This window comes from Ochotona curzoniae, unplaced genomic scaffold, assembly GCF_017591425.1.
Source record: "Ochotona curzoniae isolate NIBS_2020 unplaced genomic scaffold, NIBS_Ocur_1.0 contig_3432, whole genome shotgun sequence".
Lineage (NCBI taxonomy): Eukaryota > Metazoa > Chordata > Mammalia > Lagomorpha > Ochotonidae > Ochotona > Ochotona curzoniae.
Window position 1 is genome coordinate 21,185,515 of NW_024465859.1, and position 13,663 is coordinate 21,199,177.

Consider the following 13,663-nt stretch of genomic DNA (forward strand, 5'->3'; position numbering starts at 1 on the left):
GCGCTTGGCCCCTAGGGGGCGGGACCCAGCACACAGCAGTCTGTTTAGTAAAAGATTTAACACAATCTGAAGAGAAACCAGAGTATAGGACATTGCAGTCTCCTCAGGCCAGTGGGCGGGCTGTGGGCGGGGCTCAGCGGCAGGAGTCCGGCCAATGGCTGAAGCGCTCACGCCTGGGGGCGGGGCCAGAGAAGGTGCGGGCCCATCACGGGTCAGTGGGCGGGTTGTAGGCGGTCCTCGGCGGCGGGCGCCTAGGGAGCGGGGCCTCAATGCTAGAGTCCCCGCCTAGGTCAGTGGGCGTGGCTCAAGGTGAGGGACCCAGCCAATGACAGGCGATCGGAGACAGTCTAGGGAGCTAGGGACGCTGCAGACTCCTCTCAGGCCAGTGGGCGGGCTGTGGGCGGGGTTCAGCAGCAGGGCCCAGCCAATGGCCGAGCCGCTCGGCGCCTGGGGCGAGGCCAGGGAAGTGCGGGCCCGTCCCAGGCCAGTGGGCGGGCTGTGGGCGGGGCTCTGGCGCCGACGGGGCGGAGCGGCGGCGGCCCGGGCTGGCAGTCTGGGCAGTGATGATGGCGGCGACGGCGGTTCCTGCGGCGGCTCCTGCGGCCGCGGCCGGCGCCTCCTCGGTGCACTGGTTCCGCAAGGGGCTGCGGCTCCACGACAACCCGGCGCTGCTGGCGGCCGTGCGCGGGGCGCGCTGCGTGCGCTGCGTTTACATTCTCGACCCCTGGTTCGCGGCCTCCTCCTCAGTGGGGATCAACCGATGGAGGTGAGGAGGCCCCGGGGTGGTGCAGAGCCGGGAGCTCGCGCCCTTAGGCCGGCCAGGGTTTCCATCGCCTTCAGAGCGCCGTTGCCGTGGGGTCAGAGCCCGTGACACGGGTGAGACTCGAGTCTCCAAGGCGCCAGGTGGACCTGCCACCGACTTGGGGTCTGCTGGTGGAGGGCTGTCGGAGGAGTCCGTGCCTTTGTGGGGGCGGGCTCCCGGAGGTCGGCGCTAAGCTAAACCCCTCCTTGGGTGCACCCTGGCTTCCCTCCACCCTCGCTGCCCGGCCCCTGGAGGCCTCCGGAAACCCTGGCTTGGCGCTCCTCTCTCCCGGGGGCATCTTGAGTTTACTCGTGTTGGAAAGTGCGCTCTGCGCGACCTTGCACGCTGAAGAGTTGCCGAAGAAAGCATTCGATGATGTGCAAAGGACGTGTGGACTGCTGTAGGTTAAACGTCTATGAACCCATGGGCTCGGCTTAGGGAGCCTGGAAGCCACCGTGCCATACTTCCCGCTGGGACGGCTTCCAGGAGGAGGAGGTGACGGGATCCTGGGAAAGGTTCAACGAATAGGTACTTGGAGTATTTTCTTTCTTTTGTTAATAATAATGAGGGCTGGCACCGTGGCATAGCAACTAATCCTCTGCTTGCAGTGCAGGCATCTCCTGTGGGCACTGGTTCCCATCTCAGCTGCTCCACTTCCCATCCGGCTCCCTGCTTGTGCTCTGGGAGGTGGTGGAGGATGGCCCAAAGCCGTGCAACTCTGCACCCACCTAGAGACCTAGAGAAAGCCCCTGGCTCCTGGCTCCGGATCCGCTCAGCTCCGGCCATTGCGGGAACTAGGGGAGTGACCCAGCAAGTGGAAGATCTCTCTTCTCTGTCTGTCCTTCTGTTTGTAAATCTGCCTTTCAAATACAAAATAAATGATGTGTTTGCCCATTTGAAAGGCTTTGCAGCGGAGAGCCAGAGAGAGAGGGAGAGATCTTCAATCTTCCATCCATTGGTTCACTCCACCAAATCCCTAAAACAGCAGGGGCTGGGCCGGGTGGAAGTCAGGAGCCAAGGGCACCATCCAGGTCTCCTACAAGAATGGCGGTTGCTCCTGAGCCCTCAGCACCTGCTGCTGCCTCAGGCCCATTAGCCCATTAGCTCATTAACCAGGAGCTGGATGGAAGTGGCACAGCCAGGGTTCTAGCCAGTGCACCGTGGGGGGGAAGGGGGGGGGAGGAGGAAGCCTCTTCCGCCAGAGGCTGTTTGTGTGTTTATAATATTTGTAGGCAGTATAAAATCAATCAACTTTAAAATTACCCTGCCATAGGTTGATAGAATCTCATGGCTTATCTACAGTTGCTTTGGCAGGGCCAGATCACATGTTTTCATTGGGGCCTTATGGGGCCCGCAACTTGGTGGGTCCCCACTCCTGACATCCCAAGAGGCCACATCACACCACCGTGCCACGCACTGCAGGCCCTGGAGTCTGGTTTTGCTATCTGTTGTATTCTGAAATGGGAGGTAGGTGCCTGGTGTTCCCAGCACCCTCTGGCACCCTGGGCAGGTGCTTGGTTTGTTTGCATTGTTCCCCGGGGGATGTTTGCTTGTGGCCCAGTTGCCCAGATGGGCTGAGTTAGCCCTAGGAGACCATGGCTCAGCATACCATCCTTGCCCTTCTAGATGTGAGAGTGGCTGGCAGCAGGTCTATTCAGCACTGGCTCCTGCCCTGTTTGTATAGAGGGAACAGCTAAAGATAGTACTGTGGTGAACCTGCCCACAGGGTTTTCAGCTGTTCTATTGCTCTGTCTCTGCTCCACTTTCTATAGATAGGAGGCCGACTGGGACAAACAGCCTCAAATGACCGTCTCCCATGTGGACATTAAACCAAGCCTTGGACCTTTGTCCTCTTTATGGCCATGTGCCAACCAGAGCAGAGTCAATAGAGCTTGTTTTACCTTATCACAAAGGAGTTTCTTCCTTTCTGTGGCATTTGGGGTATGGGGAATAGGGGCACGGGCCAAGTCTTGCTTTGGGCCTGAGGGCTCCTTTGTAGGCTAAGGAAAATTAACAGCAAACAAAAACATTGTTGCTGATTAGAGTCAGTTTGCTGGGAACTTTTTGGAGGTCACCCTTCGGTTTCCTGGCTTTGGAGGGAATGAAGGAGGAGAGGGGGTGGGCAGCTCAACAGCAGAGACCACACAGGGGTGCATCTGTTGGTTATTTAGTGAGCATGCAGTATCTGCCAGGCATGGCTCTGGGCTGCCAGGGCTGCGGCTGGGTGAGTGTTAGTGCGCCCAGGGCTCATGGGACCTGAGAAAGGGACCCGGATGCAGCGGAGCTGCTTGGTGCGACTGCAGTAACAGACCAGCACCAGTTTTCCGTCTCTGCTGCCGGGTGGACTCCCGTAAGGACCTTTCCAAGCGGCCAGGACTCCCTCCCTCTTCCCTCCTGGCTTTGCATGCAGCTGGCCTAGGTTAGGATCCATCAGGGGTTTGCAAGCTGCCATTGCAGCAGAGCCTGGGGAGTCCTGAGCTGGAGAGCCACAGGCCTGCCTGCGCCTGGCAACCCCAGGAGGCGCGTGTCAGTGCGTTGACAGGGAGTCTAATGAGCATAGCACAAAAACAGATAGAAGGCGATAGCTGTTCATGGGCCTGGAAACGGATGAGCTCCTTCCAGCACCCACCTTCGTTCGGGGCTGCCTGGCTGTTTTCCTGCCCACGGCTGGAGGAGGGGGGATGGGGTTGTGCTGGCCATGTGTCGCTCTGCATGTCCCCAGTGTGTGCAATCTTCCCACGGCTCTTGGAGGATCTCGGGAGGGGCCTGGGAGGACGGTGCTGCCGCAGAGTATCCCTCAGCACCTCGCTTGGTGCTTCCCACAGCTTCTGGAGGAAGGGATGGGAGGAGATCCACACTCCCGGTCATCTCCTGCACAGCCTACGCTGGTTCACGCTCAGCCTGCTTCCACAGATGGTAGCAGATGAAAATAGCTGTGAATGGCACTTTCTCTTTCCCGCTCCGGCCCCCCTCGAAGATCTGTATTTACTTGAAAGCCAGAGAGATATCTTGCATTTCCTGGTTCACCAGCCCACATTGCCGGTGGCAGCTAGGTTCGAGCCCACCCCAACTCAGGAGCCAGGAACATCATCTGGGTCTGCCTCTTGGCCAACACGAGTCCAAGGACTTGAGCCATCACCGGCTACCCCTCAGGATGCATCAGCAGAGTTGACTGAATTACGGTAGCCAGGACTCACAGCATGGGATGTAGCGTTCCAACTGGCAGCTTAACCCACTGTGCCCTGGTGCGCATAGGAACGGCACTTTCCAGGAGGGAATAGCAACCAAAATGAATCTGTTGGCACAGGAGAAAGCTGGCATACTGCTTGCCTTGGTGGTAGTGGGCAGGTTGTAAGTCACTTGTAAAAGCCCCAGGAATATTTTCTTGGTCATTTCCTTCCCCTTATTTCCTGCTTTCAAAAGGAGTTACCATAGGAAAAGCCCAAACAAAACACAGATGTGAGCAGCTTTTAGATTCTTATTTTTAAGATTCAGTTATCTTTATTGGAAAGGCAGATTCACAGAGAAAAGGAGAGACAGAGAGAAAGATCATCCATCTGCTGGTTCATTCCTCTTCAAATGGCCACAAAAGCCAGAGCTGAGCCGATCTGAAGCCAGGAGGCCAGAGCCTCCTCTGGGTCTCCCATGCAGGTGCAGGGTCCCAAGGTTTTGGGCCACCCTCCACTGCTTTCCCAGGCCATAAGCAGGGAGCTGAATGGAAAGTGGAGTAGCCAGAACACGAACCAGTGCTCTTAAGAAATGTTGGCACTTGCAAACCAAACATTTAGCCACTAGCCATCTCACATTTGCTGATTCATTCCCTGATGGCCATAACAGCTAGTGCTGGGCCAGGCTGGAGCCAGGAGCCTCATCCAGGCCTCCCACGTGGGTGGCAGAGTCTCAGGTACTTGAGCTGTCTGCTGTTGCTTTTCCCAGGGCATAAGCAGGAAGCTGGATTGGAAGTGGAGCATCCAGGATTCAAGCCAGCATTACAGTCAGTGGTATTACTCACTGTACTACAGTGCCAGCCCAAGTGTCTAGGTTTTTAAATTGGGGATGCTTAAAACAGCCCGTTGGAGTTTTTCACCCCCTGTGTCTCCCTGTGGCTGCTTAGATAGGTGTTGGCAACAATTGTCACACTGGTGGTTAATCGTTTTTGTCCCTGGCTCCGTGTCCTAAGGCTCTTTTTGGGCTTCTGGGACAGGAGAAAGCAAGCATTCGTTCTCCCTCAGCCCATCTCTCTCAGGATCAGTAACACCTGGGGCCCTGCAAGTCACCTGGTGCGGCCAGGTGTGTCTATCCCAGTCCCCAGAGCGGGAGCTGACCACTTTGGGGCCGTGCATGTTGTGGGTGGTGCTTCTGGAGACCTTAGCTGCTGGTTGAGAGACGCCCCGAGTTAGCTGTGCTGCCCCCTTGCGGTACACAGTACGTGGTGCACAGCCAGGCGCTTTCACCCTTTTGCTGTTGCCCAGGAAATGTTTCCGCTTGCCCAAGATGAAAAAAAAAAAAGCCTCTTTGTCTTTCTCTTTCAGGTTAAGAGAAAGCAAATACCTTTTTATCGCATACCATTCAATCCCTGCAGGGATTGAGTTGAGGTTATCATTTTCCATGGGGCTTAAGCTCTTATAATCAGGACAAATTAATTTCTATTAATATCCCACGTAGCCACCCTATGCTGGCAGGTGATATCCGCCTGGTTAGCTAATCTTGGCTCCAAGCGGAGAAACCTGGTCAAGGGCAGCGTGGATCCAAAGACGATTCACCATCTTCTCCCCTACCCCCCATTCAAAATAAACCATTTTCCAAGGTGGAATCTGCCATCCATGAAGACTGCCTTTGTTTTAAAGAAAGAAAATATTAAAGCTATAACTGAAGTAGCCACCTGTTTTCATTCAGAAGGGCCAGCCTCGTGCAGGGAGGCGGAATTGCAGTATCCTCTCGGTATTTTTGGAAATCCCAATTTGGTTCTCTCCGGTTCTGCCTGCCTTTGGCTGCAAAGCGCTTATGTAACGCAGCGCCCTTGCCCATGCTAATTCCAAGAGGGAGCTTTAACTGCTCACTCAGGACCGTGGGAGCTGACTCTTGGCCATGTGAGCTCAGCCTGGAGCTGCTGGGGGGTGAGGGGGAAGCTGAGCTACCACCCCTGTCCCCGCCCCCCACTGTCAAAGCCCAGGGCAGCAGGGCCCCTCCTTGGAGTAAAACAGAAACTGACCCCATGGCAGGGAGGAGGGGAGCACGCACAAGCTCCCCCTTCCCCACTTTCTCCCATTGGAAGGCTGCACAGGCCTGCCCCGGATCCCGTAGCTGTTACCCGGCAGGCCTTCAAGGTGATGCCATTTCAGTTGGCGTCAAAGCCGGGTTCTCTGGGAGGTGGGAGGGTATGGTGTTGGGGTGGGGTGGGGGAGGGCAGTGGTTAGTGGGAAAAAATATTCCAAGCAAAGAAAGGCAGTTTGTAAACAAAACGTAGAAGTGTGAGTGATTGTCCACAGTGGTACTTTTGCAGTTGCACTGTGCAAGTGACTCCTTTGCCACTGCCACCCTCCCCGTCCCCAGTCTGGCTGAAATTCCAACTGTGGGGTGACTGACAGCTGCTGGTGGCCTTGCTGTAAGGCTCTGATGCCTGAGCCCCCTCCCCGTCCCTGCCCCCCGCCCCCCAGATTCCACTCCAGAGACAGTGGAGCCTGTGGGTGGTTAAGAACCAAACACCTGGGGCCCGGGGCCACAATGTAGTAGGCTAAGCCTCTGCCAGTGATGCTGGCATCCCATACGGGCACCAACTCGTGTCTCGGCTGCCCCTCTTCTACTCCAGCTCCTTGCTGATAGCCTAGGAAAGCAAGTGGAGGAGGCTTTTGAGTGTTAGGGCCTCTGCACCCATACCCACATGGAAGACCTGGAAGCATCCGCTGGCTCCTGGCTGAGGACAGCCCCAGCTCCTGCACCTGTGGCCTTTTGGGGAGTGACTCTTGATAAATCTACCTTTCCAAAAGAAAGGAATCTTTAGAAAAAAAAAAAAAAACGAAATCCAAGTCTCCATCCCAAAGTTCCTACAATTATAAGAGCTTAAGCCCTCAACTCAATCCCCGTAGGGTCCTTGCTGGCACCCTGCCATGAGGGTGAGGACCACCTGTCCTGGGGTTGTGGGGTTTCAATCCCTGTTGTCTTATCGGCATGCCCCATGGCATGATTTGCATACATCTTTCTTACTTTCCTGCCGGGAGGAGTCATGAAGCCTGAGGAAGGGAGGCCCATGCCAGTGCGGCCTTGGCAGCCTGGCACTTTGAGGGTGTCAGGTTTTCAAAGGCAGAACATTACAGAGGCGGGAGCCTTTGGTGGCAGCAGTCAGAGCCTGTCTGGCTCGCCTTTCCCGTTCCAGGAATCTCCCACGCGCTCTGCTCTCGCGCTGGAGCTGACGTGGTGCTGTGGGCCCCAGTGAAGCACAGGCTGGAATGTGGGACTGTGGCATCGGGCGGCGGCGGGCGGCCTGCTACCTGCGTCAGAGACGGCAGCAGGAACAAGCCAGGAACAAACTGCTGTCCTGCGGGTCCCCGGGCCTCAGGGCGCGCGCGCTGTGGAGGAGGAGGCCCGGGGCTGCCCTGCTTTCAGCATGGGGACTGGCTCATCCTTGCTGGTGGCAGAGATAAAGGCCGCTGCGGATGGGTGGCTGGCTGTTTTCTCCCCACTCGGTTCTAGAGGGAGCCGGAAATGCCAGCTGCTGACTCCCTGGGCTGAGAGGAAGGAATTCCCAGCACCTCAGCACCCCCTGGGCAGGGTCCGGTGGCATCAGCTGCAGAAACACAACCCAGAGAAAACTTCTGGGTCTCAGGGCCGCCGCCTCCACCCTCCACAAGATCCTGCCCGGGTCACCGTCACTCCCAGGCTGTCATCTTAGGTTTCAGACCGACTTCACCTCTATGTGTTTTTGTTTTGGTTCCACTCAGTGAAGAAACGGCTGGCTCCCCGCGAAACACGTGGAGAGGATTAAATGGGAAAATGCACTGAAAGCGGAGTCATGATCCCAGTGATAACCTCAGTTGCCAAGCGGGAGGGAGGGACACGTTTCGCCCTTTTGTCCCTGGGATCTTGAGCTCCAGGAGTTATCTGGTTACGGTGTTCATGTATACATGACGCAGTGAAGGCGGTCCACTGGGGCTCGTGTCCTTCCTCTTCCCACGGGCAGCCACCTCTGCTCCTGAGTCACTGTCATGCCCTTCAGCAACCTCAGCCCCTACAGACACATGAAGATACCTGTCAGGAAGTACCTTCTAGGGCCAGCACTGTGGCATAGTCAGTTAAGCGTCCCATCGCAGTGCCAGCATCCCACATGAGCGTCGGTTCAAGTCCCAGCTGTTTCACTTTTTGTCTTGTTTTGTTTATGTTTTATTTTTGTTTTTGTTTGGGGGGGGAGTGCTGCTTCACTTTTGATCTAGCCCCCTGCCAATGCACCTGGGAAAGCAGCTCTATCTCTCCTCCTGTCTCTGAAACTCAGTCTTTCAAATAAATAAAATAAGTCTGAGAGAGAGGGGGGTAGGGGGTACCTTCTGCTGGCTCTTCCTCTTGGGCTGAGGATATAATGCCCAGAGACCTGGAGACTGAGCCAGTGCCAGACAACTCTGGAGACAGGAACACAGCCCAGACTATTTCTGAATGGGCTACAGAAGCGACTGGCCAAAGTCACGCTGTTAGTACATGGCCCTCCCAGAGTTCAGCCGGGGTCCTCCAGCTCCTCCCGCCTATAATAGAACACGAGTGAGCAGCTCTGGGCAGGCTCCCCCAGCAGCACCTGGATTGGCATCTGCGAGGGGCCCATTTCTCTCTGCTTTGTGAGTTACAAGAACTGCTTTCGTTTTTTAAAAAATCTATCTATTGGGCCCGGCGCGATGGCGCAATGGTTAAGGTCCTCGCCTTGCATGCCCGGGATCCCATACGGGCGCCAGTTATAGTCCCGGCAGCCCCGCTTCCCATTCAGCTCCCTGCCTGTGGCCCGGGAAGGCAGTGGAGGACGGCCCAAAGCTTTGGGACCCTGTACCCGCGTGGGAGACCCGGAAGAAGCTCCTGGCTTCGGATCGGCATAGCATCGGCCGTTGCGCTCACTTGGGGAGTGAATTATTGGACAGAAGATCTTCCTCTCTGTCTCTCCTCTCTGTATATCCGCCTTTCCAATAAAAATAAAATAAATCTTTTAAAAAAAAAAAAACCTATTTATTGGAAAGGCAGATCTACAAAGAGAGAGAGAAAAAGATATCTTCTATCCACTGGGGTTCATTCCCCAAATGGCAATAATGGTCAGAGCTGAGCCAATCCAAACCTGCCTGCCTGCCAGGAGCTTCTTCTGGATCTGCCGTGGGTGCAGGGTCCAGAGGCTTTGGGCCGCTCTCCCGCTGCTTTCCCAGGCCACAGCAGGGGGCCGGATCAGCAGTGGGAGCCGCCAGGAAGCAAACCTGCGCACCAGTGCTGTGGGTAAATTGATGAGCATCACTGCAGCCCTGGCCCCCCGGGAGCTGCTTCCTGATTCGCTCGCTCGTGAGGCCGCTTGTGGACTTTGCAGGTTCCTCCTTCAGTCTCTAGAAGACTTGGACACGAGTTTAAGGAAGCTCAACTCCCGCCTGTTTGTGGTACGAGGACAGCCCGCTGACGTGTTCCCGAGACTGTTCAAGGTACGTGTGTGTGGGCCCAGAGAAGACTGCCCCCACCCCCACCACCCCAGGGTGTGCTCTCGCTGTGAGCGGGTGGCACTTTGGCAGAAGAGAGAGAGATGTGGCAACTACCGGGGCCGTCACTGCTGGAGGAGCAGGGAACCAAGGCGGCCACTCAGCTTATGACTACATGGCAACTTGGGGAAAGTTCCATGAGACTGGTGGCTTCTGTGGGCGAGCTTCCAGGCCAGGCCAGATGTGGGATGTAGTCAGCCCACACCAGCCACTGCTGGCCACCTGACATGCTACATTGGCTCAGGCCTGCAAAGTTGGTTCAGGCTGCTCCGTGCCAGTTCTGTGAGGGTGGGGTTTCCTGTCTGGCCGGGGTGTGGCCTGTCTTGCTCTACTTACATGCTTATCAGGAGGAAAAGTCAGGGTATATGAGTAATAAGGAGCTAGGCCTCCATGTGCACTGGCAAGGGGTTAAACCCTTTCTCGCCACACCAGTCTCCTGGCCAAGGCTGCAGGTTCAAGGATGGCGGGGACAGACTCCCTGTGCCCTCCACCGCACATCATGGTGGCCCTGCCCTTCTCCATGCCAGGCCCGAGAAGGGAAGAGAAGTCTCGGCTTGGGACAGGCCTCTCAGGAAGTGTCATTGCTGATCTAGCTACCTGCACATGCATGCGGGAACCGCTTGGGGCGGACGGAGAGTCTGACTCTATTCCTGGTGCTTCCTGCGTACACCCTCTCGCTCGTTCTCACAGCAGTCCCCACAGTGTCGAGGGGAAAGGAGGCAGCCCTAGTCTCACAGGGGAGAAAGCAGCAGTTTGCCCAAGGCCCTGCACTTGTTGAGAGGCGGTTGTAGATTCTTCAAGTCTGTAGCAGGACCTGCTGCCTCAGCTCATTGGCCATTCTGCTCCTGCTGCGCCTGGTCTGTCGCTCCCCTGCACGCAAGGGCCACCAGCCCGGGTCAGTAACTGTGTGTGTGTGTACACGGAGCCCCTGCAGTGTGCCAGGCCCCTGCTGGCATTAGGGCGGTGAGGATGGTGAAGGAGAGAGAACATAGTTCTGCGTGGACAGTTCATATTCTCGCTGCCAGCAGACAGCGGCCAACATCATGGCCACGGACAAACTCAGAGACGAGAACAGACAAGAACAGGAGAATCCCGAGGGCTTCCTGGAGGTGTCATGCGGTGGTTCTCTTGTTAGAGGGGTATGGGATTATGGGTCTTTAGCAGTTGGGTCTGTGTGGTGCGCTGCAAGGGGAGCACCTGTTTTGTAGGACAGGCTCAATAAATGGGTGAGAGAGAGCCCAGGGCCCTGCACTTCCCTGGCAGGTGCTGTCAGAACCAGGCTTGCCACTGTGCAGCGGGGTATTGGCCCCTGAGGCTGGGAGCTAGGAGGGCCAACACCCACAGACTTAGGGACATGTTGGTATGTTTCTTTGAGTGGGTCGCATGCTGCAGGGGTTCCGGTTGGGGTTGTCAGTGCAGTGTTCCAGGGGGCTCAGCTTTCTTCGGGGGTTGCTAGGAGAACTGAGTACCTCCCAGGTGGGCTGAGCCAAGCATTCCCTTCTTACCACGCGGCCCCCATTGGCCTCTTTCCTGTCACCTCTGGGGACTGCACCGCTGCCGGCTCCTCCTCCTCCTCCAACTCTCAGATCTGGAGCCCATTAGCTCCATTGGCTACTGGCTCGGGGATGTTGCTGTGGAAACCGTGAAGGCACTGCCACAGTCCTAAGTCTAAAGAAACTAGACCACAAGTGTGCGAGGAGCCCTAGCGGTGGTGCTGTCCCGCACCGTCTCCAGCCGTGAGCCAGGGCTCTGTCTGGCCCAGGGATTTCCTCTGGGAGTGTTGTATCTATAGCTGCCTGCTCATTCTCGCAGCTCAAGGACACAGCAAGGGCACAGAGCCCCTCAACCTCTTCCCTGACTGCTGACACCCCACCACAGGCCTGTTCTCACACACTTCCCAAGCCTCTGACCATTAGCTTCCAGCCAGGCAGCTGGGTCTCTAGAAGGACCCCGTCCCCTCCTCTCCAGAGCCAAGGTTGAGCATAACAGGTTCTCTCCCCTTCGTCCCCTACTCCGTAGGAATGGGGGGTGACCCGCTTGACCTTCGAATACGACTCCGAACCCTTTGGGAAAGAACGGGATGCGGCCATCATGAAGATGGCCAAAGAGGCCGGTGTGGAGGTGGTGACCGAGAACTCGCACACCCTCTATGACCTGGACAGGTACATGTCAGAGCCCAGGACTCGGGTGGCCGACGGTGAAGGTTGGTCGGTTGGTTGGTTGGTTGGTGATTTGGGGCCCCATGGAACCCTGTAGCTCATGAGCTCTGATATTTTCTGAAAACCAGAGGAGAGTGAGCCAGAGCTGCGACCTGGGAAACTGTTCATAAAGAGCTTTGCCTAATCTGTTCAGCAGAGGGACAGATTAGAACCAGTGCTGGCGACGGAGGGGACCTTCTTGGTTTGTCACAGATCACTTCCCACTGCGCCCCATCCTCACATTCGCATTCCTGCCCTGCTCCTCCAGGCAGCCCTCTGACCTCCAATGACCTGTGTGCCAGCCCTGCCCACAGAGCTGTGTTCCTGCAGACCGTATCCCTGCCCCTGTGGCCAGCTCCTTGGCTGGCTGGGTCTCCAGGCTGTGTTCCCAGCCCTGCAGAGAGCTGAGGGGTGCATGGCACCGCCTCCCTCCTGCTGAGCTGGCTAAGCCACCCGTGCGCCCCGCCCCCTCTGCCCAGCAACAGCTCGGGCTGCCAGGAGGCCCGCCTCACACAGCTCGGCACGTGAGCCAGCCCGGGTGTGGGCCAGCTCCTGCCACGTGCCTGGGAGTGGGGGAGGTGCTGAGCCGCAGACGACTTCACTGGCGGAGGGAATAAACAGAAATGAGCTCACCCAGCCAGCCCAGCCTTGCGTAAGCTACTTCTCCACCAGCAAGAACTCCAGGAATCTGGCTTCAGACCCTCCCAGATTTTATCCTGACACAAACAGCCTCGCTGCTTTTCTCACATGAGTGAGGGAGGCTCTGCTCTTCCCACTAAGCACCCTTGAAGTACTGGTTGTGACCCTGAACTTGGCCCTAATTGCTGACCTAGGAGGGTAAATGGGGACTTCCGGCAGGTGTGACTTCCCAGGTAGGAACACGTGGCAGCACTTATGGAAGAAGCTCCTGCAGGGCATGTGATGCCCCCAACCCCTCAGGGATTCCGGTGGCTTAGGCAGGCAGGTCAGGTACCCACAAGGCTGGTGATAGGAGAGACCTGGCCGTCTCCATTTCTAGGCCCCTCGGTGTGGACACTGGGGCCCCTGGACTTTTCAGTCCAGCAGAGGCACCTGCTGCCACCACCTGCGCTTCTTTCTCCATCTCCGACAAATGCAGATGCAGCACCCCCTTTCCCCACTCCTTTCCACTACAGGATGAGCGAAGTCTCCCCCACACATGAGAGTGGGGACTCTGTCCTGGGGTGGGCGGCGACCGGAAGCCGAAGGTCTGGCAGTGGCAAGTGACGCTGCCCGTGTGCTTGTGGGCCTCTACCCCAGGATCATTGAGCTGAACGGGCAGAAGCCGCCCCTCACCTACAAGCGCTTCCAGGCCATCATCAGCCGCATGGAGCTGCCCAGGAAGCCCGTGGGCTCCGTGACGAGTGAGCAGATGGAGAGCTGCAGGGCCGAGATCCAGGACAACCACGATGAGAGCTACGGCGTGCCCTCCCTGGAGGAGCTGGGTACGTAGGCCCCGACACAGCCAGAGTGCAAGGATCCTCGGGCCACTTTCAGTCTTGCCAAAGGAAGGCACAGAAAAGAAAGTTTGGAAGGTCCAGAAAGCAGGTGGGCCTGGCACTCATAACCACCCTGCTTCATGGTCACGGGCACAGGCTTGCACTTCTGGCGAGTGCCTCGGCTCCTGTGTTTTGCTGCTTCACCCAGCGTGGGCACCCTTCGTGGGCCTCGCAGTGCCAGGGTAGTGAGACTTGCTTCTGGGGTTACCAGCGACACCCTTCTCTTCCCTGCCACCTTCCAGCCTGTGCTTGGGCAGAGTCAGCCTGTCTGCCTCGGCAATCACAGTCATTGCCAGCCAGTAGGAGTGGGCAGGAAGTCCAGTCTTGCTCTCCCCGCCTGGCAGGGTGGGGCAGGGATGACACTCAAGGTGGAGAGGCGGAAACAGCCATGTGAGTGGAGGCCACACGGCTCAGAAACTGCAGCCTTCACGAGCAGCT

The 13,663-nt window shown here is 57.1% G+C and overlaps 1 protein-coding gene across 1 annotated transcript in view; it reads left to right on the top strand.

The window, feature by feature from the left end:
• The first annotated feature begins 549 nt into the window (after positions 1-549).
• Positions 550-13,663, top strand: part of CRY2 (cryptochrome circadian regulator 2) — a 30,521-nt gene continuing 17,407 nt past the window's right edge. Inside the window, exons 1-4 of the mRNA XM_040980155.1 lie at positions 550-766; positions 9,348-9,456; positions 11,530-11,672; positions 12,987-13,171. Of these exons, the coding sequence (XP_040836089.1) occupies positions 564-766; positions 9,348-9,456; positions 11,530-11,672; positions 12,987-13,171 (640 nt within the window). The 5' untranslated portion in view covers positions 550-563. The remainder of the gene's footprint in view (positions 767-9,347; positions 9,457-11,529; positions 11,673-12,986; positions 13,172-13,663) is intronic.